This window comes from Eurypyga helias, unplaced genomic scaffold (assembly GCF_000690775.1).
Source record: "Eurypyga helias isolate BGI_N326 unplaced genomic scaffold, ASM69077v1 scaffold21705, whole genome shotgun sequence".
NCBI classification, from domain to species: domain Eukaryota; kingdom Metazoa; phylum Chordata; class Aves; order Eurypygiformes; family Eurypygidae; genus Eurypyga; species Eurypyga helias.
In genome coordinates, this window is record NW_010249953.1 from 11,073 (window position 1) to 37,919 (window position 26,847).

At 45.2% G+C, this 26,847-nt stretch overlaps 1 protein-coding gene across 1 annotated transcript in view; it reads left to right on the top strand.

Moving 5' to 3' along the window:
- The window catches only part of LOC104509573 (arf-GAP with GTPase, ANK repeat and PH domain-containing protein 1-like), a gene marked incomplete at its 3' end in the record, with an annotated part of 45,061 nt that overhangs the window by 7,999 nt on the left and 10,215 nt on the right, over positions 1-26,847 (top strand). Inside the window, exons 2-3 of the mRNA XM_010151552.1 lie at positions 9,197-9,255; positions 14,384-14,471. Of these exons, the coding sequence (XP_010149854.1) occupies positions 9,197-9,255; positions 14,384-14,471 (147 nt within the window). The remainder of the gene's footprint in view (positions 1-9,196; positions 9,256-14,383; positions 14,472-26,847) is intronic.

The window sequence follows — 26,847 nt, forward strand, 5'->3', positions numbered from 1 at the left end:
TAGAGGGGCACAACCCCCTCCCCCTACCTGCTGGCCACACCTATCCTGATACGATACAGCCCACGGTTGGCTTTCTGAGTGTGAAGCAACGTAGTAGGTCGTAGCCACGTGTGTGTGAGAGGCTGGAGATGCCTGTGAGAGGCAAGGGGGTGCAGTGGGGTGGCACAGGGTGGGTGGGATGGATGGGGTGGCACAGCCAGCTTGGTGGAGGCTGGCTGGTTTGTTTGAATCCACTATGGTAGGGATGGTTGTTCTCTTGTGCTTAGGGTGGGTCTTTTTGTTAGTATGTTTCATAAAATAAAAAAAGGAAGGAAAATACTGTTGTCTTTTTTTTAAAGAAAAGGACTAATAAAAAAAAATGACAAAACATCCTCAATTTCAAAGTGATCTTGTACTTTCCTGCTTTTACCCAGTTTTACTGGTTCAGGGAACAGCTTGACTACAACCACGCCTTCATTTTCTCGTTGTTTGCTCTTGGTAGTCCTTTCAAGCTCTTGCGGTGGCCATCGTTGCCCCTTGTATCGTGGGCCAGCCCGGACCAATGTTTGTGTGTTGCGTTTCTCCGAGGGCTGCTGCTGAGGATTAAAGAAAGTGCATTTTTGTGGCGTTAAGTTGTAATCCCAATCGTCCTTGCTCAGAACGTCGCTTGTCGAAGTGCACTTCGCTTCTCCAGTGGCAGAGTCACCTCAGGAGGAAACAGTGGTTTCAGCTGTGGGACTGTAATGTTTCATGAACTGACCGTGTGTCAGCTGCAGAACCTGACCCCTGTGAAAATACAGGGAACGTGGACTATTTCTCGTTGATTATGTCATTTATTTAGGCTGTAAACTGTGTTTACGAGGAAAAATTTCTTCCCTGTTAAGCACAGGGTTAAGTACAGCCATGGGGGTGAGACAGATGAGGTGGGGAGCAGGGATATTAGCAGCAATAAAATACTTGTTAATTGAAAAATTGGAGACAAGACCTAAGTGCTGTGGTGACAGAAATGCTCTTAAATTCCCAGGCCCTGGGTGTGTTTCAGGAAAGGCTGACTCGTTGACTGTTTAGGTTCTATAGCTCTTTCCATCACCCGTCTGCCTTTTGTTTCCATGGCAGCACAAAGGATAACGCTGTTGCAGCTGCTATTGGAAGATAGATTTTGGGTTTGACCTAAATAGCTATTTAATGTAGTTCTCAGTTACCGGGCTTGGTTTTTCAGATGTTGGATAGATGTGTGGCTGTAATGAGTTTCGGCTGAGGTGCCTGATGCCTTAGAGAAGCTGAGCTTAGAGCAGTTCTCCATCTTGTAATCAGCAAGCAGGTATTGCCAGCGATAAATCTGGCCAATACCAAAACATTTATGTGGAGCTGTAAGAGCTCTTGGGATTTTATTCTTTCTGACAACACCGCGAGGGATGGGAGAGTCTTTTAAACTGCCAACTCTCCGAAGTCCCTCTTGTTTTAGGATGGTAATTGAATTGCTTTGTGGCAATTTTCATGACTACTTCTGCTATGTGTGTATTAATCCTGTTAATGAAGTGTAAATACAGCATTGTGCGTGATGGGACGTGGCTTCCCAGCTCTCAGCAGAGCCTGGCTGGAGTTCCCAGGCGAAGCTGTGCAGGGGAGGGCTGGGAGGGGACATGGCTGTGCTGCAGTTCGGCTTTTGGGTTACATGTGTGAGAAGAATAAATGACGCTTCTGCAGCTTGGGAAAAAGGGAGACTGTTTGGAATTACGTAGTTGCAGCAATCACTTCAGCCCATCCAGTTCCAACCCCCCTGCCATGGGCAGGGACACCTTCCACTAGACCAGGTTGCTCAAAGCCTCATCCAGCCTGGCCTTGGACACTTCCAGGGATGGGGCATCCACAGCTTCTCTGGGCAACCTGTGCCAGTGCCTCCCCACCCTCTCCGGGAAGAACTTCTTCCTGATATCTAACCTAACCCTCCCCGCTTTCAATTTAAACCCATTACCCCTTGTCCTGTCACTACAAGCCCTTGTAAAAAGTCCCCCCCAGCTCCCTTGTAGCCCCTTCAGGCACTGGAAGGTGCTATAAGGTCTCCCCGGAGCCTTCTCTTCTCCAGGCTGAACAAGCCCAACTCTCTCAGCCTGTCCCCATAGCAGAGGGGCTCCAGCCCTCGGAGCATCTTCATGGCCTCCTCTGGACTTGCTCCAACCTGTCAATAACCTAATTTCTTACTCATGTACAGGGGAAAGGCATATAATTTATCATTATATCAAACGGAGCTAGTAGAGTGGAAAAAACTTTCGTTTTCCTCATTCTAGTCTGGGTGGTTTTTTAAAATTTTGTTTGTTACTGCTTTGTAGTTATGGTTTGTGTAAGGAATTAAACGCCGAAGCAGAGAGGAGCCATATCAAAAGCTGACTGATATTTTTTTTTAATTTAAACAGGTATAAGATGAATGTGAAATTAATACATAAAAAGGACCTTTGGGAATATGACACTCTTCCAAATAATATTTTATGCAAAGCTTTAAGTATGTCAGAATGTTTTTCTGCTATGTTGAGTTGGTGCTTGGACTTGAAATGCTGGGGGCTGAGTTGGAGAGAAGGCATGCTGAGAGATTACCCCTCCTCTAAAAACGTGTGGGGTTTTTATTAGTATCGCAAGTCTCAACCCAGAAGTTTCATGCTTCCCTCTTTGCTGAGAAAATTAGCACTTAAGTTTTGGGAAAATGTTCTGGAAGTGGTCCTTTGATAGGGCTCCAAAAGAGAGCTGTGTGGTTTTATCTGCATCTTTGTGGGCAAGTGGGAACTTGTAGGAATATTTTCTGTACCTGTTCTCTCAGGTTTTCATTTCAAAGTAGGAAGTAACCCTAAATACTGCTCGTAGTGCAGGAATTATTATTGAGGGGGGGAGGTTTCAGGGTGGGATGCTGTTGTTGGTGCTTGAACTTCTTCACGTGTGTTTGAGGGCTCCTGGTCTGATCAACAAAGAAAAGAGTCTTTTGCTGAGAGTTTCCAGAGAAATCCCTTGGCTTTTCTTTTTTTTTTTTTTTTTTTAATATAGCTTTTCCTCATTTAAAAGGACAGCAAAGGGACTTCGGGATAGCCTGAGGGAAGCGCTTCCTAAGAGGCTTTCCAAGAATCATGGAAGATTTAAGTCTTTTCATGTCATACTGCAGAGACATCTGCCTGCTCTTCGCTCATCCCTCCTTTTGGGCAGGTTTGCCTTTAGGTTTTTATCTCGGACAAAAAGAAATCCGTGAGCTTCTCGGGGTTTGGACTGAATTGCTAGCCAAGGGTGAGAGATTTCGGTGACAATAAAGGACAAAACAAGGTTAGCGAAGCCAGGGCTGGTGCAGTACAAGGAATGAAGCAGGGGCTGATGGGCTGTGGACTGCCATCCTGGCATTGCAGCAGCTTGGGTTCTCGCAAAATATTAATCAGCAGTCAGGCTTCATTGGCTTGTGGGGATTTTTTTTAAGCAGCAGGGGCACACAGGATGGTGAGGGTGGTGTAAATCTGATCAGTCCCAGTTAGAAAGTATTTACTCCGTGGTCTGATTAGCTGCCTTGCTGCTGTTGCCTATGGCAGCAAATGGAGTTCATTTAGGTCAGTAGGGGCCTCCAGTGTTAAAAACCAAGTATGGGATGAAACGGGCGGCTGAACACTTAAGACAGGCTTTTCCTGTGGTTGTTTCTATAATCGCTATGAAACTGCTCCGGTTTTCATATTTGACTTCCTTCCCCTTTTCTGAATCACTGACCTTGATCCTGTTGTCTCTCAATAACAGTGTTTTGCTAATATTAATTTTGTTTTTTTAGTGATTGTTCTTGAGTTTGAAGAAGGAAATTTGGGGTTCTGTTTGAGAAGTTATTCTAAGCAGGGCTTTTACGTACAGACTGTTGAAACAGTCGGACCGTGTTGGAAAAGTCAGCTGCTGCCCTATGCCATGGAGTATGTTGATCTTGCCAAGCATGGCTGTCACTCCCAAGATTTCCCCACAACGTTGTGTTGTGGGGGACCACCATAGCTTTGGACACCTGATTCTTGTGATTTGAGCTAATAGAGAAGGTTCCTCTGGCTGGAGCTGAGTTACTAAACAGGACTTAAAATAGCCAAGGATGATCTTGTAGTTTGTGCATTGTTGTAGTGGTGTGTAGGTAGAACTGAGATGCTCTAAATGTAGTGGTGGGGGAAAAAAACGAAAACAAACAAAGCAAAAAAAAAACCCAACCAAAATGTGGAGTCTGTCTTGTGGAAAAGTAAACTTTGCAAAGAAAATGCAGCTTAAACTATCTTCTTGGTGCATATTTCAAAGAAGTGATTGACACCATGCATATTGGAAGCTTTTGATCATTGATGCAGAAGTTAAGTGAACAGGACATACAACTGTGATTAATTATTGACAAAAGTCATTCCCTTCATATGGACAGGCTGTAGTTAGATGGGGAGGTTGAGTTCACTTGAATTCCACAGTCGGCAAGTAATTCAAACAAGCCTCCAGTTGATCAACCTCGTACATGTGGTTCTATTTATTATGTAAATCTCTTCCAATACATTTAAATCAACATGCAGTAGTGGGGGTTGTGTTTCTACATCAGAATATGTTTGTGGGCTACACAATTTGTGCCTTGCATGCTGCAGTTGGATGCATCCAGCGCTTCATAGTCGTGCTGTAGCGTAGTCTTCTTTGTGTAAAGAAAAAGGCACGTCCTCAAGCGTGTTTGTCATGTTCTATCCTCAAGTATTTGACCTCCTCACCTTAACTTCCGTGGGTCTTGGGGTTAACTCGGAATAAATCACTCCTTTTTGAGGCATTTGTACTAGAACTAGGTTGGGTAGCTGGGTACTTCAGCCTCTGTGCAAATGATGGTGCATGAACCTCGTTTTGCTAGAGACCAGATGCAGTTTCATGACAAGTTCTGTTTAACTGTTGTTATTCCTTGTAAACATGCCAGGGTAAATTATACTGGGAAGGGATGATTACCTCATAGGTCTTCTAATGAGTTTGTTGTTGTTATTTTTCTTTAAAAAAAAAAAAACCCAAACAAACCTGTAATTTAATTGAAAACTGAAGATAATAGTACTGTGAAATTTTAGTTTAAATTAGTTGGTTGAGGTCAAGCTTTTTTTATCCGGCATGTTCTTGCAATAAAATGGTTTTTCAAATATTCAAGTATTTTGAACACTCAAAACCTATGTGTTTAGCAATAACCAGATACTTAACAAAGAGGAGAAGATAGCTTTGTCAATAAGTCCAGCATCTTGTTAGGATAAGCTTAATTTACATGTTTCTTACCTTCTAACTGGTTAGAGTTAAAATGCATGTATTTCCTGTGTTGAGGGCACCTGATGTCTGAGACAGTTTGGTTTTGGAAGGCCGTTGTGTGGGTTCCTGGTGCATTTCGGTGAAGGCAGGACCAAGCAGGAGGAATAAATCCATGCCCTTGGCCTGGATTGCTCTTCCTCCCTGCAACTGCTGTCTTTTGGCTTTGTCTTTTGTCCTCCTGGCTTTTTGGAAATCTACCTTTCATTGTCTTTCCTACTTGATTTATGCTTTTGGAATGAACAGATCTTACAAAATCATAGTTAAAGGTTGGTGTGGGGTTTGGTTTTTTTTTGAGTGACTGGGCTTCTGGTGTTGTTACCCTTGTGTGTCTACCCCTGGGCTTATGTAGATGTTCTGCAGTTCTCCAAGTCGGTACCAGTAGCCATGATCTGCTCGCTCGTCAGTCTTTACCATCTTCCGTGGTGGTGAAATCCAGTGCCTTCCTTCTGTCAAAGCACGTTGATGTGAATAGAGAGTTATCCCATTTTGTTGTGCACACATACACCCCTGCCGGTCAGGCCCAATGCTTGCCCCAACCCGATCCTGTTGTAAAGAAGAAAAAAAGTGGTATTGCAGAGCATCAGATTTATAAGTGCTAATGAGCTGATGTCTTTGCTGAAATCAGCACTTGAGTGTTTTCGTGCATTTGAAATAACTTTGAATCTATTTCTGTTCCGCAAGTGATGACCGAAATGACGAGTATGTAAAGTTACAGAAGCATCGGTTGGGAAATCGGTGTTTTATGCCCCCTCAAGAAGCGGGTCTTGGTATTGCAGAGCATCAGATTTAGAAGTGCTAATGAGCTGATGTCTTTGCTGAAATCAGCACTTGAGTGTTTTCGTGCATTTGAAATAACTTTGAATCTATTTCTGTTCCGCAAGTGATGACCGAAATGACGAGTATGTAAAGTTACAGAAGCATCGGTTGGGAAATCGGTGTTTTATGCCCCCTCAAGAAGCGGGTCTGTGCAGAAGGAAGGAACTGTTTGGTTTGCTGGCTTCTCGTTACAGTTGGTTCATTCTGATCTTGCTTGAGTTGGATGGGAATTTCTTCTCCTTGTCCACTACCCAAGTCAGCAATTGTGCAAAGCGAAGCCTTGTCAGCAGTTAGTTTACTGTCGGGACAAGTTAGGGAAGGGTTCCCTTCTGCGCAAGGCTAGAGCGGCTTTCTGGAGGTGGCGTTTGGATCCCTGCAGTTTTGGTGCTCTGCAGACTTCCCAGGGTCTGTAGGAGAAGCTCTGGGACCTGGAATGAGGCTGCTGCAGCAGTGGGTGTCTGCTCACTCTGCCCTCGGACAGCGTGAGAGGAGCCCAGGGCCCCGCTTGGCAGCCTGTTTGGGCACTCGTGTGCTCCGTGGCTCGCTGAAGGAAAAGCCTGCCTTCCCTCGGGAGGGTAGGGAGGAAAACATCTAGACCCCGTTGCGCTCCTGTTTGAGTGCCGTAATCCTAAGGCTCCTAGAGCAGATCTGGCTGGAGGCAGGAGAACGGGGCAGTGGGTGCTCAGGGTGGGTGTCTGTACCCTGGGAGAACCCTGTGTCCCTGCCCCTTTCAGCAGCGGGACACCTTGGGCTTGTCTCTGCTCTAAGCTGCCGTTGGTCTGCAGGAAAAACTCATCCTGCTCCAAGTGTTCTTGGCCGAGTGTCATCCGCTGTAGGAAGAGGGTGCTGCTGTAGCTGAGTCTTTGGCCTGACCTGGTGCAGCCTGTTCATAAGCTGATGTGGTAGTTTCCAAGTGGTGCAGCAAATACTGTGTTTTCCAGCTGCACTGAATTACTTTAAAAAGGAGGAATGTTTTTGGAGGACTGTGACAGCTCTTGAGACATGCCTTTCCCCACCCCCTCTCCAGCTCTCAAAGCACAGTTCATCCTTTGCCATCCTCTCTGTCCTCATCTTTCCCTTTCTTGGCTTGGAGCCTTTGTTTGGTCTGAGACTGATGATGTTTGACAAATGTTCGCCTGCTACTTCCACGTAAACAGCTCCGTGGGAGCTGGGCATGAGGTGGTAACTAGAAGGTGCTGTTCTTTTGGGCCATTCCATGGTGCTTCAAGCCAGTGTTACCTGTTGATGAATTTGTAATGTTTAGCTCTAATACACTTAGTTTTTTTATCCCAAGTGTATTTAGTAATCCTTGGTTTTCCTTCTGTGGTGAGAGATGCTGATATTTGCTTTGTGAAACAGTTACTAGGTAAAGGAGAATTGATGAGCAGTGGGCTGCAGGAAAACGACTGGTGTGCTGCTGCTTCCCAGTCAGACCTGACTAACCCAGGAGACTTGGTTTAACTGGTGCAGCCCCGCTCAGTGCAGATGTCAACCTGGGACTGCGATTTTGATCAGCTCACATTACTTCAGATGGTGCCACAGGGATCTAGTGACCATCGTGTCTCCTCCTGCAGCCGGAGTAACAAAAGGTTAACCCCAGCCTTCAGAGCATCCTAAACTGAGCCTTCCGTTTTCCTTCTTCTACTGGGTGAATGGGGGAGGCAAAGAGCATCCTAACCTGAGCCTTCCGTTTTCCTTCTCCTTCTACTGGGTGAATGGGGGAGGCAGCTCAAGGTTTTAGTATACCAAGGTCCTCTTTTTGAAGTGTTTTCATGTGAATACATGTCCTGCTAGGACACATCAACTTCTGTTTGTAGCTGAAATGTCAGGTGATGTGGTAAAGATGGAGAAGGCTTCCAAATTCATGGCTAGTATGACCTTGTAATGTCAAGCAAAACCACTATATTTAGTGGGGAAGAGAGATGCAGTGCAAAATGAAGTTTGCCGTGAGCTTGTTGGTAGTTAGGCAGGGGGAGAGAGTGCTTACAGGGGACAGTTTCTCAGGTTAGGGAGGGTACCCTCCGGGGAGGCCAATAGATACAGTGGAAGAGCCTTCATCCCCTCCTCAGGGGTGTCTCGAAGGGCAAGTCATGGCTTGCAAAACCTTTGTTTGCTTATGGACAACGTGGTTATGCCTAATTTTTCACCTGGGATTTCCTGTTCCCCTGGGAATAGACTCCCTAACACTGGGACTACGGCAGTGCCATGTAGTTACGGCGGAGTTGCATCTCGCCTGCTTGGTAGAAGCATTCTGTGCGTACGACATGCAGTTGTTGATCTGGTTTGTGCGGTTTCGGAGAGGGTCAAATCAGGATTCGGAGTAATGCTGCTTGGGTTTAACAGAAAGGTGACTCTCTGCTTTCGGTTAACTAGACCTTTGCAGACGGGATGAAATGAGAAATGTTTTTAGAGGTGGAGGAGTTGGAGCCTTGTTTCTTTCTTTTTTTGGGTGTGTGGAAATGTCGGTGAGGTTGGACCTGGGTGCAGCCCACATGACTCTCTTTCCATTGGGAACAACAATGGATGTAACTCACCAGTTTTCCAGAAATCAATTCCCTCCTGTCCCCAGTATTTTTTGTTTAATCTTATACCGATGCTGGTGGTTGCAGTGTTGACATCAATACCATGGGCAACAAAAAACCAATGTGCCTGTAGAACAGGCAAATATTCCCATTTACCTGGGTGAAGGAGTTCCTGCTGTGGTGGGAACTGCAGCTGTTGATGTTCAGAGTGAGCAGGTCAGGGCTTTTCTTGCCGAGAAGAAATGTGGGAGATGGGGAACAGTTTAAGCATGTACAGACTGGAGGAGTCCTGTCACAGCCTTGAAGGGCTGAAGTTAGTTTGAGGTTGTTAGTGCGGGTGGAGATGACACAGCTAGGCGTGCTGCAGAGAGCACATCCGTTCCGCAGGGGGTTATTCCTGGTGTTCCTGAGGTTTTGCATAATTTCTCCGAGCTCCTAGTCTGACGTAAAAAACACTATCAGTCTCGTAAGATCGAGTGTTAGGTTTGGTCTCACGTACCCAAGGCCTTAGGGTGAGTTTCTACGCAGCAGACGGTCAAATGTCATTGTACTGATTTTGTCAATGTTGTCCACTTTTACAGATGCCTTTGTAAATAGCCAGGAATGGACACTGAGCCGGTCTGTACCAGAGCTGAAAGTGGTGAGTCTTGATTTTATTCTGTCTCTAAAAAGCATCCCAAAAACGTTATGCACAAGTGAATGTCATCTAAGCATTAAATCTGCTTTTGGGGGGGGAAAAACCTGCAGAAAGCTACTTGATAAGCAAAGCCTTTCTCTTCAGCAGAGCTGTCCTTACGAAGTGTATGTACCTTCTATTTTTATAGTGATGCTTCAAAGATCTGTTTGTGTGTTACCGCTGTTTGGACTTGTTTCGCTACATGAACCAGCTTCCTAGGGTGGTCTTCTCAGTAGGGGCATCGTGCACTTCTGTAAGAGGGGGAAGTGGAAGTTAGTAGGTGATATTTTAAGCTCCTCTTATCTCAGTGTAATGCTTTTCTTTTTTAACTTCCTCAAGGATCAAATGTCTATTTTATTTCCCCGTCTTAAATGAATTTGAAAACTAGTAGTCTAAGGAGTTTATTTGCTTGTATTTTCCAGGGCTGTTTATTATACTGAGTTACAAACCTTCCAAATATTTTTTTATACTGGCTCAAAAAATACAGTTTAGTATCAGGATGAACAGTGATTTGACAGCTGATTTCCCTTGGCTGACACATTTCCTATATTGGTGGAAGAAAAGGTAAAAATAACACAGACTGGGGAAGTTTCCCAAATTTGCTCTTTTAAGCGTTCTGAACACGGAGGCTGGAGATGAGGGCTGAAACCTCCTCGCAGTGAATACCAAACCAAGCACAGCGTTGTGGAGGCCAGGTGACTGTGATGTTCACCATGTAGAAGTCCGGATTTAACTGAACACCAGCAGTTTGTCAAACCCCGTGGAACCTGGGGTGCCCGAGGTGCACTTGGTAACGCCTTTGGTAGGTGCCTCTTGTCTGGCTGTAACTGGATGAGCTGCTCTGATCCAAGCACCTGTTTGCTCTGTGGCAAAGTGAGTTGTGGGGAAAATATAAATCAGAATTGAAGCGTGGCCAGCTGGGGCCATGCTCTACTAGCCCATTTCTCATGTGGTAAATGTCTTTTTTCCGAATCTGAGTTGATAGTAGTGTTTAGGGAGGTGAGAGAGAGTCTAGGTCAAATTTAGCCTGACAGATGCAGTTATGCAAAATGGCATTGTAATGGAAGCAGCTCCCTCCTAACTACAGCTGTGGTTCTGTTTTACTTTCAGCAGTACCCAAGGTGAGTGGATGTAACTGTGTAATACCAGAATGTCCTGCAGTGGGTCACCAGGTTCAGAGTGAGTGATGGTGTCATTTGGAAGACAATTCCCCAAATACATCGTACAAGGAAATGCTAAGAAGTTAAGATTGGAAGGTGTTGGTGGGGTAGGAGTCCAGACCTCTGTGGTAGCAGCCAAATAATGCTATGGGGAATCTGCAGAAGGTTTCCTTGTTCATAGAATCACAGAATGGTTTGGGTTGGAAGGGACCTTAAAGCCCATCTAGTCCCCCCCCCCCTGCCATGGGCAGGCACACCTTCCACTAGACCAGGTTGCTCAAAGCCTCATCCAGCCTGGCCTTGAACACTTCCAGGGATGGGGCATCCACAGCTTCTCTGGGCAACCTGTTCCAGTGCCTCACCACCCTCTCTGGGAAGAACTTCTTCCTGATATCCAATCTAAACCTCCCCACTTTCAATTTAAACCTGTTACCCCTTGTCCTGTCACTACAGGCCCTTGTAAAAAGTCACCCCCGACTTCCTTGTAGGCCGTTCAGATACTGGAGGGTGCTAGAAGGTCTCCCCAGAGCCTTCTCTTCTCCAGGCTGAACAAGCCCAACTCTCCCAGCCTGTCCCCATAGCAGAGGGGCTCCAGCCCTGCAAATTCACAGCCCCCAGCAGCAAGCTCGGGGTTGCGGGGAGACCAAGGCTGTGTGTATTAATACGGAACACAGGCAATTGCCGAGCAGTAGGTAACGGTCTCGGGGTACAGGCACTGCTGTGATACCACGCCTGGGCTATGGGGGTACTTTGGCCATGGGTGTCTTGCCCCCCTGGTGCATGAGTCAGTGGTAGGAAAATAAACTTCTGCTGAGCGGCAGCTGTAGAGAATGGATTTTAAGCGGTCAGCATGCGTGAGCCTCAAGATGACCGTCTAAGGCTTTAGTTTGTGTAATGCTGGATAAAAGCAGAACTCCTACTGTTAAAAAAAATACTGATTTGATTATACCACTGCAAATTATCAGAGCCAACAGCACCAGCTGTGGCTGTGAACTTGTGCTCCAGCAGCAAAGGGCACCTGAGGAGCTCCATCTGAAATCGGCTCTGCCTTGCCTCTGCCCTTGGGAAGGAGTTGGTGCGGTCAGTCAGCTCTGTGTCCATCCCCTCCTTCCGGCCTCGTTGCTGCTGACATCACCGTGCGGTGCGGCAGTGCAGATGGAGAGATGGGGCTCGACCCTGCGAGGGGATGAAGGAGCCGCTTGAGTGGGCTGTACTCAGCAGGAGTGGGGGGTTAGTAGCTCATGGGGAGAGATTTTCTCTGCAGAGGCTGGGCAGTCCTTAAGTTGAGGCTCTTTGTTTTTTTTTTTTTTTTTTTTTTGTAGTGGCTGGTTTTATACTCTTAGGCTCTACAGAAATTAAATGGGAGTAGGAATGGTCTCTGGGAGAGCAGGGAAAGCACACAGGGTTGCAATAAAGAGAAGCTGATGGATGTATTTTCCAACAATCTTTCAAAGGAAGAATACCCATCTTTCTCTCCACCTCCTTTTTTAGCAGTACATGTTGGGCTTGGTTTCTTTCCATGTTTCAGAAACACATTTGTTTCTGCTGATCAGATATTACCACAGTTTTATTTATGGCTCTTGATGGTTCTCTTCTCTTATGGTCGAGAGCATGCTAGGCCAGCCGGGTGAGGCAGTACCTTTCCTGAGCAGTGGCTATATTCCCAAATCCCATTTATCCAAGTGTAAAATAAGGATGTGTTAGGCAGAACAAACAAGATCTTAGGCAAAATCGTTTAAATGGTTCCAAAACATTCTGCGGACATGCCTTCTGTGCTGGATAGCTTCAGAAATCCCACAGGCGGTCAGCCCCCCGGTGCCCTGTTACCAACAGGCTCTAGGATGATGCGCGTAGGGGTTTGCGCTTACCTTGCAGCATGTCTGGCACATGCGGATCAGCTCTGTGTTGTGCCAGTCACAGCTGACAGCGTGGCGTTACAGCCTTGTCAGCTGAATTTCCTCGTTTCTGAACTGGGTTATGGTGGTATTTTTGTTCTGTAACGTGCTTGTCATAACTTTGTGTGTTTCATGTGTATCCGTAAATAAACAGAAAGGACTCAGATCGTGTGTGTGTATAAAATATGGGAGACGGGAATAGGACTCCTGAAAACAAGCTGGCATGTTTGCCATACTGTGGCGGATCATCCCTGAAACAAGCATTAATTCTGCCTAGAAGAGGAATTGTGTTAGCGGTCAGATTTCAATGTATTGCCCCTGGTTCTCAGAGGTCAGCAGTGGGCAGAGACCCGGGGCAGTGTCGTACTGAACAACTCGGTACCGGCTCTGCTGGGTTCTGACGTACTGGTTTCCTGTCTGGTAGAAGGGAGATGTCTGCCTGGTCTCTGCAAGTGCAGGCACTGAGGTGAGATCTTCAGGAATGCTCTGTCCAACCAGATGAGGAGGAGAGAAATGTCTCTGGTAATGTGTTCTGCAGGGCTTCTCTGGGGAGAAAACAAGGCCGTGCTGCAAATGCAGATTTTCTAGTCAGGTAAATAAAAGGAGAAGGATAGAGGAAATACACTGCCTTTCCCTGAGGGTGGTATGTGGGTTTTAATAGCATATTGTAAAGGAAGAAGGCCTTATTTCTACTGCATGAATTAGTGCTGGGTTCTCATGATGGAAATACACACCCTACGGAAAGCGCTGATGAGGAGGAGCATTGGCCTGTAGCATAATGTTTAATAATGCTCTTCTGGCCAGGCACCTTCCTCTTTCTGGGCGCCTTTATGGAAGAACGCACCGGACGCCTGGAGGTGCTGTAGAAGTCCGTATGGTGGTGTAGTGTTTGGGATAGAGGAAAAAAAGATAATATAAAAATTATATTCTCTAATCACTAGGTGTCTTCAAAATATCTGGGGTCTCTGACTAACCACAGGAACACGTCCCAGCCTTGGGCAAAGGACCAGCATGTTCCTTCTCTCTTGAACATCAGTTGGTGGCTTTCACTTGTTCCATCAGTTTTCCCCTCTGACTCGTTACGGTTTTGGCACTGGTATAATATAAAATAGCCTTAACTTGTGTACATGCAAGACTAGAAGGTTTAAACACCTGTTGTAAAGGTGTTGCATGACTAGTTATCTCCTGGTCTAACAGAGGTTTTTGGTGGATGCATTGCTGTGACACTGGCTTACTACACTTTTCCACAGGTCTAGAGCTATTGCTTCTAAAGTGTGAACATAAAACTCTTCTGTCAGTATTTTCCTAGCAAGCCCGTGTGATGTGATCTTGCTTTCCAGTTCTTCAGAAAGGGCCTGTTTTGGTCACAGGATACATTCTATTACTTCTGCCTGGTTTTAAAAACAAATGCTAGCTAACCAGCTGAACAGACCAGCATGTGTGCTTGAAGGCAGAGCACTTCTCTTTGACTGTCAGCTGTTGGGACATGGGCAGTTTGAGCTGTAACTGTCTCGGTAAAGGGACTTGGAGTCGTAGTGGACATGTCTGTGTGTCTACAGCCTGTAGTATACATGGCTGTAGTCTGTGTGTCTACAGCCATGCATATCGCGTGTGCGTCAGCCGCCAGTTAGCATGAATCACACCGTGGGCAGCCTACAGAGAGATTTTCCGGTGTGAGGGTGTAGTGATGTGTTCATATTTTTCAGCAGGGAGGTGACAAGTTTTCTCTGAGCTTCAGGCTTCTTCCGTGAGGTCTGTGTGTTGCCTCATGTTCACTCTTAGCATCAGGGGCAGGATGAATAAAGGAGCTCTGCTAACATAAACTGATTTTGGTGTATACGTCTTGTCACGTTTATGCTCCACTGTAGCTCTAGCTTTGTGGCATTTACTTTATCTGTTGGCGTATTTTGGAGCATTTCTACTGTCTGGGCTTTCTCCTCGGGTGCAGAGAAGTTATTTCTTCATTACAACTTTGCTTGAATATACTGGGTTTTGCAGCGATTAATTGCAGTTGAACCTTTTCCTTTTGTTTTCCAGGGGATTGTGGGTAACCTAGCGAGTGGCAAATCTGCGCTTGTACACCGCTATCTGACTGGCACGTATGTCCAAGAGGAATCACCCGAAGGTAGGTGGAGTTGCACATTTCACTTCTTTTTTTTTTTCCCCTTCCACCACTCCCCAGACCACATCTTTATTCATTTTTAATCATGCAGAAATGAATCAGTAAAGAAGCTGATTTGCCATTTGAATGTTCTTGGAGATTTTTTTCTTTTAACGTTCTCCAGAGTGAGATAACAGTCTGCCATGGGTATAACTTTAGCTTTTCATAACTACTTAGCATCCTGAAGTACTTTGGCATCTACTGTGTGTCCGTATGGGAAACTGAGTCCTGTAATGAGAAGAGATGAATGCTTTCAGCGTGGCCGTTGAAAGCCACAGCTACTCTATCTAGTACCGGGTTTCTGCAGAACGGGGCCCTTTGGTTTGTGATGTTGGGAGAATAAAATAAAATTCACAAGCCTGAACTAAATGTGTAACTTGTTCCTTGTTTAATGTATTAAATCTTGGCTCTTTATTTTCTTTTTTAAATGTTCTTATGCCACAGAAAACTTACTTTATACCTGAAAACGTTGTGGTCTTTAACATGAATCCAAATTTATAGCTTGAAATCAAAAATATCATCATACCTTATGGAGGTGTATTATACACTAAATACTCTTTTGATTTTTTTTTGTTTGTTTTTATCTGTGCTCCTTATGAACTTTTAAATCCAACTCTGAGACACTGAATTTCTGGTTCCTTCTTTTCCTTACTGGCTGTTCCATTCTTTGCAGATATGGATGCAGGTAACTATACATTGTCTCCATGGCAGCTCTTGTTTTGAAGAGACAGACGGCAGTTTCTGTACTATAGCGTTTTTCCCTTTGTTTTGTGTATCATCTTGATTTGTTTTGTTTTGATTTCAAGTCTTTAGTGCATCTCAGTGTTTGTCTCTTGCTGTAGTTGTCTTTTCAGCAGTAGTTTGTAGTTTCATGCATCTACGATAACATTTGTTTCAGATTAATAGCTTCCTCTGCTAAGAGTTAAGCATAGTACTTGACATTTTAACAATCTTGAATTGTAGTTAAAATGGGAGGAGAGGAAAGGGAGGGATGGAGAAGGCTTTTTCTCGGGTAATTGCAGTAACAGTTAAGTCTTCCAGTTTATAAGCTTGCCTTAAATATTTCTGCTGCCTTGTAGCTTGGACTGATGGGGTGATAATTGAGCCTTGCAACACAGCGGCGTGTAGGTCACATCTATGCCTGCTGCTGCTGGATGCTAAGAAGGAGAACTGGTTATGTAGGATGTAGATCCACTGAATACAAGTCTTCAGCAAAAATGAGTATCTCTATGGATCTCTTTCCTCATTGTCTGAGCAGAAAATATTTTGGGGTTCTTTGTGCAAGAGTCACACGTATCGATCGTTGACAGGGTTAACGCTCCTCCTGAACTATGAATATTTTAGATGGTGTTCCTTGAGAGTGTTGCCATCTGTCCTCTTTGTCTTCAAGGATTTTTATTTGCAGTGCTTGAGTGATGTTCTGACTGTTTCTCCTGAAAGGATTAGATTACAAAAGCAGTGTCAAATCATTTCTTTGCACGTAAGTGTAGCTGACAAGCCTCGCTAATGACCCCATTCCATTTCATTAACGGTAGAAAAACTGGAATAATTAAGAGCTCTGATTCACCTTGTAAAGGATAGGGGCAAGATTTCTAATCAAGTTAGTATTAAAGGAAATTCAACCCATATAAGCCATCCTTAGTAAACATCTGTAGTAGGGATTTTAGTCTTTTTTTTTTCTCATCCAAGCAAAGTCCGTACGCTGGCGTTGGGTAGAAAATACAGCAGCGGTGCAGCTGGTTCTGTTGCGCTGGGCTGTGGGACTTTGGGTTTTTCCATTCGGCATGGGAGCACAGCTTTTGATAAATCCTGACCAAGTGTAAGCCTTGCTGTTGGAGACCAGTGCGGATCTTCCTCTTTCCTCGGGTATTGTCAGTGTGCCGTGCGGTCAAAGTGGATGAAGAATAGTATGTATAGCAGATATTATGGTGTCAGATGCTTCATCATTTAAGGAAAAGAACAGATTTACTGGCTTTGAATGGGTTATTAACAGCAAAATTTATTGGGCATCATGCGATTAGTATCTCATGGGTAAAATGATGGATGCTTACTTGATGTGAAATGGATGACTGGGACCAGGGACCACTATTTCTGCTATCCTTTGCCTTCTACACTGCTACACTTGCCATGAAACCTGCCCTGAGTAAGACAAGTGCCAGTCTCCTGCAGGCCTTTAAGGTAGCTTCAACAGTCCAGTAAATAAAGTGTGTAAGGATGGTTCTGTGTTTCCTTTAGCTCTTTTCTTTAAGATGAGGTATTTCTCTTGCTGCCTGACACCACCTCCCTGCCAAGAGGAGGAATAGTAGCACGTTAAGTGTAAAGCAGTTTCCTCTCATTGTCTAGCCCAGATTTTATTTCTGTTGAGAGTTCATTTTAGTCTCTAGTTGGATTGTGACGTGAAAAGCTCTGTTTGCTTGAAGAATACATTTGTCTTGGGAAGAAAACGGACTTTTAGACTCTTTCCATGTTTAACCTGCACATAGCTCTGCTCCTGGGGCACGTGATTAAATCGGATGCATTTTGATGCAAGAAAAGAAATGATGTATTACCATATAACCAAGCGGGAATCTCGGTAGTGTGGGACTTAACAGTTAGTTTTTCTGTACTGATACGACAAGGAAGTTCTGAGCGATAGGACGTTTTAGTGATTTGTGATCATCCAATTGCTTGGAAGGTCCTTAGAAGAGTAACTCCTGCTAAGCAGTGTGCTGGGTGTTTTTTACATAGCTGGAGGAGCAATAAGGTGCGTGCAACCTGGTGTCTTTTTCACCTCTCTAAAACTTAATTCTACCTGCAGGCAGAAAAAGAAGGATGGTGTGCATGGAACTTTAGACAAGTACTTTGCAGAGCAAGGTGAAATTTACAGGAATAGTGAGTGTCAGGAGTGTTCTGTTACTCTTTGGGTTTTGTTTCCATATTGTTTCCATATGGAAACTGTTTCCATATCGTGCTACTTCAGCACGGCGTAATTATGCAAGGACTATTGGGGGGGACCTCTTTAAGCTGCTTTTGTTCAGCATCCCCTCATGAGATTTTTGTCTGGCCATAGACTCTTAAAAAATGTGTCTACACAGAGTTCAAGCACAGTCTGTTAGCCTAGATCGCCTTCCAGTTGGCTTCGTTCATGGAAAAGGTCTAATGCTTCAGTTGCTGGGCTCCGAGTTGAAACCAAGAATGGAGCTTGTTCTCCTGGAAAAAAACAAAAAGGATGTTTCTTCTGTGCTTGCATCATGTTAAGTTAAGCGTTCAGACAGGCAAGGCAGGAAAGAAATACCGTGTTTTAACATTCCTTATGCCTGGGAGATTCAACAGTGAAATGGGGATCACAGTTTGGTGATTCAGGCTGACTGGAACATGGAGCTGCAGCAGAATTGGACAACCCTTGTCTTCTGTAAGATGGTCATTCTTGTCCCCTTCTTCCCATGATTCATGTGCCGGCTAAAAATGTGGTTCTTCCTTCTGTGAACAGTTAGGTTCCAAAGGTTGCAGGTCTCTCCAGGGAAGCCATTAGCTATTTTGATGTAGCTAATTATTTTCAAAATATGTAGGAATCTGGAAGCCATATTTACTGAACAACTGAATTTTTGTCTTCCATGAGTAAAAGGAGCGGGTCTGTCCCAGGCTCATCTGTGTGTTCTGTTGGTGAGCCAGCTGGCTGAAATGTGAATGAACAGCAGAGAAACTCATCCTCTGAGTATGTGCTTACATGCTTTTCTTTGAAGGTTAGACTTCCATACTTCTTCACTCATGGCTTCCAGGAATAAAATCATCATTATCCATATAAGTATCTACACATAGCTTATTTGGGGGAGATTTCAGGAGAATTCCAAGTGCATACGAGTTCAAAAAAGCAGCATTAACTGTAAAGTCCAGTTCCTTTCAAGGAGCCGGATATTGCATCCGTTCCAGCGCTCGGCCCACAAAGCACTGGGGAGCCGAAATCCTCCCCGCCAAAGTCACGTCCTCGGTGCCCTGGTCCAGGAGCTTCACACAGCGCTTTGGGGCAGCAGGGGCTGTCGGAATACTTGGTTTTGTCTGTGCAAACGCAGACAAATGCTGTGTTGTGGGTGGGAGACCACGGTGCCTTTCCACACGTGTTTCGGAATCGCCTCCTTTCAGTTCTTTGTCTTCTGTTAGGGTACTATCAGCTGATTATTCCTATTTGGCATTTCATGCTGCCATTCAGATAGCAGATAACACTTGTCTCTTTTGATCACTTTAAAGTATTGCTGGGGTTGGCTCTCTTGGGCTTCGGGAGCCTTTCAGGCTTAGCATAAAAGAGCGTGCTTATGTATTCTGCAACCTCCCCTCATCCCGCTCCTCATCCCCCCGAGACTGGCTGTGTGGGTTAGCCAATTCTTTGAAAAACCTCTCTGTTCTAGCTGTCAAGTTGGCTACTGTTTCAAGTGTTGCACAAATAAGGAACTACCTTAATTAAAGGAAGAAGTGAAATACTTGCTCTTTTCCTGGTGTGAAGATGCTGAAGAAGCAGTTTCCTGGAAGAGACTTCCCTTTTTGGTTGTGTGCCATGAGGGTCAACTGATCTTTAAGATGTTTTCAGTGTGTGCACCTCGAATACCCAAAGGTTCTGGTGCCTGATGTCTGTAGGATTTGTGCCCGTCTCCTAACAGGCTGCTCTGAAGGTTGCTCCCCAGGTACCACCTGTAGTTTGGATTTATTCCAGGCTGGACGCGGCCTTGAGCAACCTGGTCAAGGCTCCACACTGAACCAGTTTGGAGTTTTGGAGTTTTGTTGCTGGAAGAAGGGCCTGCCTTGCACTTTCTTTTTCCAATATTACTTCTGGTTGTATTTCTAAATCATAGCCCAGTGTTCAGCTCTCAATCTTGAAGCTGAATTTAAACACCTTCTTTAAACATGTTCCTTTTTCAGCTTGAACTTTCTTATTGTTTTTTTTTCCACTTCCAGTTAATCTTCCCTTGTTTTGGAGGGTTGAATGACAAAGCAGGGCACAGAGGGCGGGTCAGCTCAACTCCTGACTGGTGGTCTGGCTTTCCTTTTAGACTTTTTAACAGGCAACCTTTTTTTCTCAGCGCTGCTGATTTTAAAACTTCCCTTGTATATTTGTAGGGCTGTCAGTGGCGTTAGGTAACGTCCATCTGAAAAAACTTGTATTTCGCCTCAAAATTGTCATTCTCTCTTCCTCCTCCCGCTCCCCCTTAGTTCTGCCTGATACTAATAGGAAAGGTGTTCAGTGAAATGCAGATGGGGAATAGATTTTCCTACCCCTTAAGATATAGTATGCTATTATGTAATGACACTGCTGTTCTCGGATTTGAATTGAAATATTTTGGGAAGTAATTAAACAAAAGAAAAAATATTATGATAGCTTCTTTGCCTGGGTTTCTTTAGCAGATCTCAGTATGATTTTTTTTTGTGTGTGCTCAGGCAAATTATAGAATCACAGCTAGCTAAGTCCAATTTTAACTTCAGAGTTGCTATTTGTAATGTAATACTGTAATGAGAGGACAGGGATTATAGAAGCCGACTATAAGTACAAAAAGTGAAGGGACATGTAAAAAAAAAAAAAGGATGAGGGTAAAAGAAAAGGCCTGAAAGAAGTGTTTCTGTGCTTACAGGAGTTAAGTTTTTGGCTTACCTTGGTTATGCAGTTTGGCGTTTGTTAGCAGGTATGTTAAGATCTTTGCAATTGTGTTGGAAGCTTATAAAGTTGAACTTCCATGGAGAAATGTTGAGCAGATGTTGGCAGGAGATGATTTATATGTTAGATTGAACGGTAGAAGCTGTGTGACTATTTGGCTGAATGAGCACAGTTAGTGTCTGGAAGATGAAGTGGGTGATAAACCATTTTATAAGGAAGTGCAGTAAAAAAGAGCCATGGTATTTTAAGTCATGGCACCGACTTCGGTAAGGAACTTTGTTTGGAAGGTGGTGTTTTGGGGTGTAAACTTGTTAAACTTGAAAAGACTGGTGATGGAAACAGGTAGGAGTGTGCTAGTGTCACATCCTGCCCAAAGTAGTTGATTGCTGCTGTTTGGTTTCTGTTTGTCTCCAGCTGGCTTGATGAAAATAAGCTTTTAAAATTAGATTCGTAGCATGTATACAATTAGTGGGTGTGATGTGTGTAAGCAATTGTCTGCACCTCCTGCCCAGAACATAAGCAAAACAGTTAAAAAACCCCAAGTAATAATAAAATAAACTTTCTATGTGCCTGATTTCCTCTCTTAGTAGAAATCGAACCATTTGTGTAATTGTAGGCACTTGTCACCTGCCACTGTAGGGTTGGGCAGGTTCTTTTTGGGGTCCTTGGCAGGATTGAGAGCACTGTGAAATGCTGTTAGCTATGTCTGATCAGGGGCCAGGAGCGAGCAGTGCTGGTCACACGCCTATAAATGTACAGGTACCCTTTGCTCTTGTCTAGTTTCCTACTTAATAAGGCATAGCTTTTAAACCACTTGAGCATGTTCATAGAATCACAGAATGGTTTGGGTTGGAAGGGACCTTAAAGACCATCTAGTCCCAACCCCCCTGCCATGGGCAGGGACACTTTCCACTAGACCAGGTTGCTCAAAGCCTCATCCAGCCTGGCCTTGAACACTTCATCTGAAGAGTTTGTGATGAAGCTCAAAGTTCTGACACTCAGAGTTGGCCCTGATGAAACAGGAATAAAGCTGTGCTAAGTGACGAGGTTACGCTGCTGGAGAGAATGCTAAATCCAAGGAACAGGAGCAGCGGTGCAGGAATCTGCAAATACTTCCAGGTTTTAATGGGAGGATTCGGTGTCCAGAGGAAGGTCTGCAGGTGATGGAATGGGAAGCTGCTGGCACTTGGGACGTTGGGGTGACCGAGGGGGCTTCTCACGTGTTCCCGCTGGTTATTTTTCCTCCCATTTAAACTGTCAGAAGTATTTTTTTCACATGAATGAACTATGCAGAAGGCCGTACTGACACCATACGATGTGCTCGGCTCTTACTCGCACAGTGCCAGAAGTGTGTGCATTTATGTGCTGTAGATGCCAGTTGAAAACGTGTTACTTCACCATGTTGAACTGGTGGGTGTCTAATATCTCATTAGCGAGGTAATTTTGGAGATGCGAGCGCTCACATGCAGGGCATCATTGCTTTATTGCTGTGCAGACAAGGTTTCAGTTTTGCAAATTCAAGCCAGAATCTTCAACAGGATTAAAATCCCAAACCTACTTGGGTTCTCTTCATTCGGTCCTTCTGGGTAATGCGCTGCCCGGAGCGATACGGGGGGTTCTGGCTGAGGCTCCGTAAGCTGTGGGCGACACGAGGGCTGGGAGGAGCGGTCTGCTTGCCTTCGGTCGGCAGGAATTTGCAGCTGCTGGTCTGTGGTGCCAGTGGTTTGCCGTCCTCCCCCGGCTTTCTGCAGCTGCTTGGCCCTGCGCGGGTGGAGGACACTCTGTTTGTCCCTGTGATGCTGTTTGTGTTTTTTCCAGTCTGTTTTTCCAACTTGTTATGGTCACATTGAAGTCCAGTCCAGTCTTCTGATATAATTGCAGCCCCTCCTACTCCATTATCTAGAGGTTAAACAGCCTGTTACTTCCATCTTCTAGGTTATCAATAAAATACTTGCGTGAGGCTTGAAACTCCTGCATAAGCTTGCATTGATTGGCATCATACTTCTTAAAAGAAGAATCATTTGCTGAGTGCCAAGTATGGCTTTCCTCTGCTTCTGCATTCCCACTGCCATAATTTTATTAGGATTCGGTTTTTCTCATTGCCTTACCAGCAGTTTGTCACTGACTGTCAGAAGTGTTGTAGTGAAACGTGACATGTGCTACTCTTCAAGTCCTGTCTCCGTGTAGTGAAGGAAATATAATTGCTCAGAGGCTGGCTCTTCTTACTCCTTCATCTACATGTTTAATCCATCATTTTCTTCTCCTTCTGTCTGAAATACAACATTGGATGGGAATCCCAGCCTATTTACTGTGCCTCCGGCTTCCCCTTTTCCTTGCGCCAAGTCCTTGCAACAGACAATCTGCTGTGGGAAGCATTCCCCGCACCCAAACGTCCAATAACTGCACTTGTGTGTCATGACGGGCGGTTGGCAAAAACTAAATGCTATTTCCAGGCTTGTCTGTGAAGCACTGCAAGTTTTTGTTTTCCTTAGATGCTGGCAATGGCTTAAAGCTAATGGAAGCAACTGCTGTGTATTGCCTTCTGGTCGGCTGCTGCTGAGCCAGTGGGTTGTAGCGGGATGTCACCCTGTGCCTTATCTGCTGAATCAGGCAGTTCAGTGCTGCACTACGGATCATGTCACGTTTTCTGATGCTTGGAAATGAGACCGTAGGCCTTTGCAAAAATGTCGTTGGACAATACAGCCTCTTTGTCCTCAAGATGAAGCCCTTGCCCCCTCCATTTTCTAACCATGTTAAATGACATTAATTATGATCTCTGATTCTGTGCAACTTGAGTAGCTAATAAGTTTTTTGAAGTGTAAGCTGTGTTTTCCTGAATGCTTAAAAGCTTAAGTATTCAGTTGATGCCCATTGAAATTGTCACTGAGTTCTTTTGCCTGTTGGATCTGACCTTCTGTACCAGCACTGCAGACATGTCAGTGGAGGCATCTCAGAAGTAAATTATTAAATCCCATTGCAGCTGCTGCTACAATTCCAGCAGTAAAGGCCTCTAAACCTTTTTTCCTGGAATTATAAGGTATGTTAGTGCTGCTTTCACAGAATCACAGAATGGTCAATTGTCACTGAGTTCTTTTGCCTGTTGGATCTGACCTTCTGTACCAGCACTGCAGACATGTCAGTGGAGGCATCTCAGAAGTAAATTATTAAATCCCATTGCAGCTGCTGCTACAATTCCAGCAGTAAAGGCCTCTAAACCTTTTTTCCTGGAATTATAAGGTATGTTAGTGCTGCTTTCACAGAATCACAGAATGGTCAGGGTTGGAAGGGACCTCTGGAGGTCATCTAGGCCAACCCTCCTGCCCAGGCACCCATCCTCCTGACACGTGCCCTTTAGATATTTACAGGCATTGATGAGGTCCCCTCGCAGTTGTCTTTTTTCTCTCCAGGCTAAACAGACCCAGTTTGCTCAGCCTTTCCTCATAAGGGAGATGTTCCAGTCCTCTAATCATCTCTGTAGCCCTCCTGGATTCTCTCCAGTCGTTCCCCATCTTTCTGGAACTGGGGAGCCCAGAACTGGACACAGCACCCCAGATGCGAATAGTCTAGACCATGATTCAATCCACTTATTTCCTATAATATATCGTAAACCTGCCTGTTGAAAGAAGAAGGTGGTGGGTTTCAAATAGCTCACTCTGGGTCACATTGTTGGGTTTTGGGGTTTCTTTTTTTCTTATGTTTTGTTTTTAACCCAGGTGCTTATTGGGAAGCTGGCACCGTTTATCCGCTTGCAGCTGTAGCACGAGAGGGATGGTTCCCCAATCTTTGCACTTTTGTGGTTGTACGCTCAACCCAGCTCAACCGCGTTTGGTTTCTGAAGGATTGTTTAGCACGATATTTGCATTAAGGGAATACCCAAAACCTCACTTTCTATGTGGCTGAATCATAGTTTGTCATAGCATCTCTGCTTCTAATACCAGCGTGGTTTGGCATCAACACGGAGCACAACTGGACGTGGGGACAATTGAGCGCCTGATTTCCATGTGTTTGTACCTGAAACGTGGTTAGGGAATAAATGACTTTTCACCATGCTTCCCTGAAGAGGAGCCAGATTCTTGGCATGGTTTTTTCTACCTTAAGGGTGGAGGGGGAGGATCTGTGCATGTCAGACAACTGGCCACTGTTGTCAGAATTCACGTGTCTTTGGGAATACAAAATAGAAGGTTTCACAGCTGCTTCAGTCTTACCTCCCCTCTCTCCTGTCTTGCCTGCCCTGCCCCCACGGTTATGGGAGACGCTCAGCTGCTGCATGGGTTTGTCACGTGGCCAGCCCCCCGAAATTACCTTTTCTCATACGGCCAAAGAACTTCATCCCCGTGGCAATTTGCTTGAATAAAGAGGCTGGCGAATGCAGTCGAGCCTGGGGATACAGTATGAGGATGAGCGGTTGCCTCGGTGAGCAATCCCACGGTGGAACAGCTCTCAGCTGGGGGAAGAGGCGGCCGGGCTTTCGTAGCCAGACGCAAACCTTCATCTGCGGAATTCCCTGTGTAATAGAAAGCTTTCGCTGTACGGAGCACCTCTGATTACCAATGTGTGTGGTATTTAAAATTAGTATCAGATTTTTCCTGAAGGATGGTTTCATACGGCTGCCGATGCAGAGCACTAACCCGTGCAGAGTGCTGGGCATAGAAACGAGATTAGGAAGCTTTTGTTGATGCCGAGTCCAGAGGAGGGCCACGAAGAGGGCTGGAGCACCTCTCCTATGACGAAAGGCGGCGAGAACTGGGCTTGTTCAGCCTGGAGAAGAGGAGGCTCCGAGGAGACCTCATTGCAGCTTTCCAGTACCTGAAGGGGGCCTACAAGGGTACTGGGAGAGGACTTTTTACAAGAGCCTGTAGTGATAGGACAAGGGGTAATGGGTATAAATTGAAATCAGCGAGGTTTAGATTAGATGTCAGGAAGAAATTCTTCCCGGAGAGGGTGGTGAGGTACTGGAACAGGTTGCCCAGAGATGTTGTGGATGCCCCATCCCTGGATGTCTTCAAGGCCAGGCTGGATGAGGCTTAGAGCAACCTGGTCTAGTGGAAGGTGTCCCTGCCCATGGCAGGGGGGTTGGAACTAGATGATCTTTAAAGGTCCCTTCCAACCCTAACCATTCTATGATTCTATGATCCCACTTGTGCCGGCTCTTGGGCCCTGCTTGTGACTCGCTGATGTGCAGAACGCTTTTAGCTTTATATTGATCAAAGCTGTGTTTTTATCCGGAGCGTTTTACAGCAGGCATCCGGCGTAACGCACGTAGGAGAGCGGGTGGCTGCCGCAGAAGCGCCGCTCTTCGCCTTCAGGCAGGTATCGTGTGGCTGGCGCGCAGGAGTCGTTGGCTGCCTCCTTCTGCGGAACGCCGTACGTGTCTGGAAATGAGCCTGTGTGAGTTGATAATCTTTTTGCCCTGGAAAACTGGGAATAATGCAGCGATTTATAAATACAGAGTTTTAGAGCAAATAAACCACATACCAGGATCCTCCCAAATCAAAGCTTCCCCACAGTTGTAACAATTTTCTTTTTTACCAAATTGCTGTGGTGTTTCATAACAGCAGTTCCCAGCTCCACCTGGCTGGCTGTAGGGAGTTACTTAGGGATTCAGCAGCATGTTTTTGACATGGCTTTAGAGAGGGGGTCGGGGCAGCAAGTAAACGTAGTTCAGTTGTTGACTGCACGTCTTGTGCTCCAGCGTCTTTGGGCCTGGACATGCCTGTTAGGACGTAGCAGGAGCCATCGCTGTCCTTCAGTCTTTCTCTTTCAATGACCCCTTTGGCAGGTACATATGGGAGTTGAGAAATTCCCTCATTAAAAAGCTGCATGTGTCATAATTCTATGGGAGTGGAACAAAGGTATCTACCTCCCTTGGGACCAGTGCAGTGTTGTCTGAGCTCATTCTTTAAATTAAGGAGGTCATTCCTTTGTTTCCAGTGGTGTCAGCTTAGGTGGTGTCTTGTGGCTCTGTCATATATACGGATATGTAGAAAAATACACAGGAGACTTCTTGACTTCTTTGACAGGTCACAGTAGTTGAATATTCCAGCTGGCTGATCTCTCAAATTCTTCTTTCTCGATGGCTCTCTGATGGTTTACAAACTCCAAAGATGTTTTTTTAAGAAAAAATAGTAGTGTGGTGCTGTCCAAGGTGAAGCATCTCAAAATCACTGCCCTTGCCCTGCGTTCACTTCTCCAGCCTGGTGATAGGTGACGTCAGGGCTCATCAAATCAAAGGTAGAATCAGGCTGTTGTTTGCCTCAATCTTCTGACAACCGATACCTGCAGGACAGCTGCGTGGCCTTGGCTGCATACGTTGGCAGAAGTCTTTATCTTCTTCACTAGTTAATCTTTTGTTTGTTTAAATTCTTGATTTTGAGATAGGTTTGCTAAATCTGTGTCCTGTGTAGCACTTAATGTTATGAAGTATTCGCTTTAAGGGCTCTTTTAATAGTGTAGAAGCATCAGCTAATGGGGATGCATCCTGCTTTGATCTCAAATTTGCATAAAATTCTTATTTGGGGGATGAGCAGTGTGCGTGTGCTACCTTTCTGGATCTTCACATTTGATTCGAAATGCTTAGAACAGGTTGGAAGTGCAGGACATTCTTTTCAGTGTTGTGGTTTGAACAGGCACACTCAGCTTTTAAGGGTGAAGAAGCCACTGGGATAGGTTTAGATTGGCTGTACGCTTGTTGACGGCAGCACCGCTCTTACTGCGGGACAC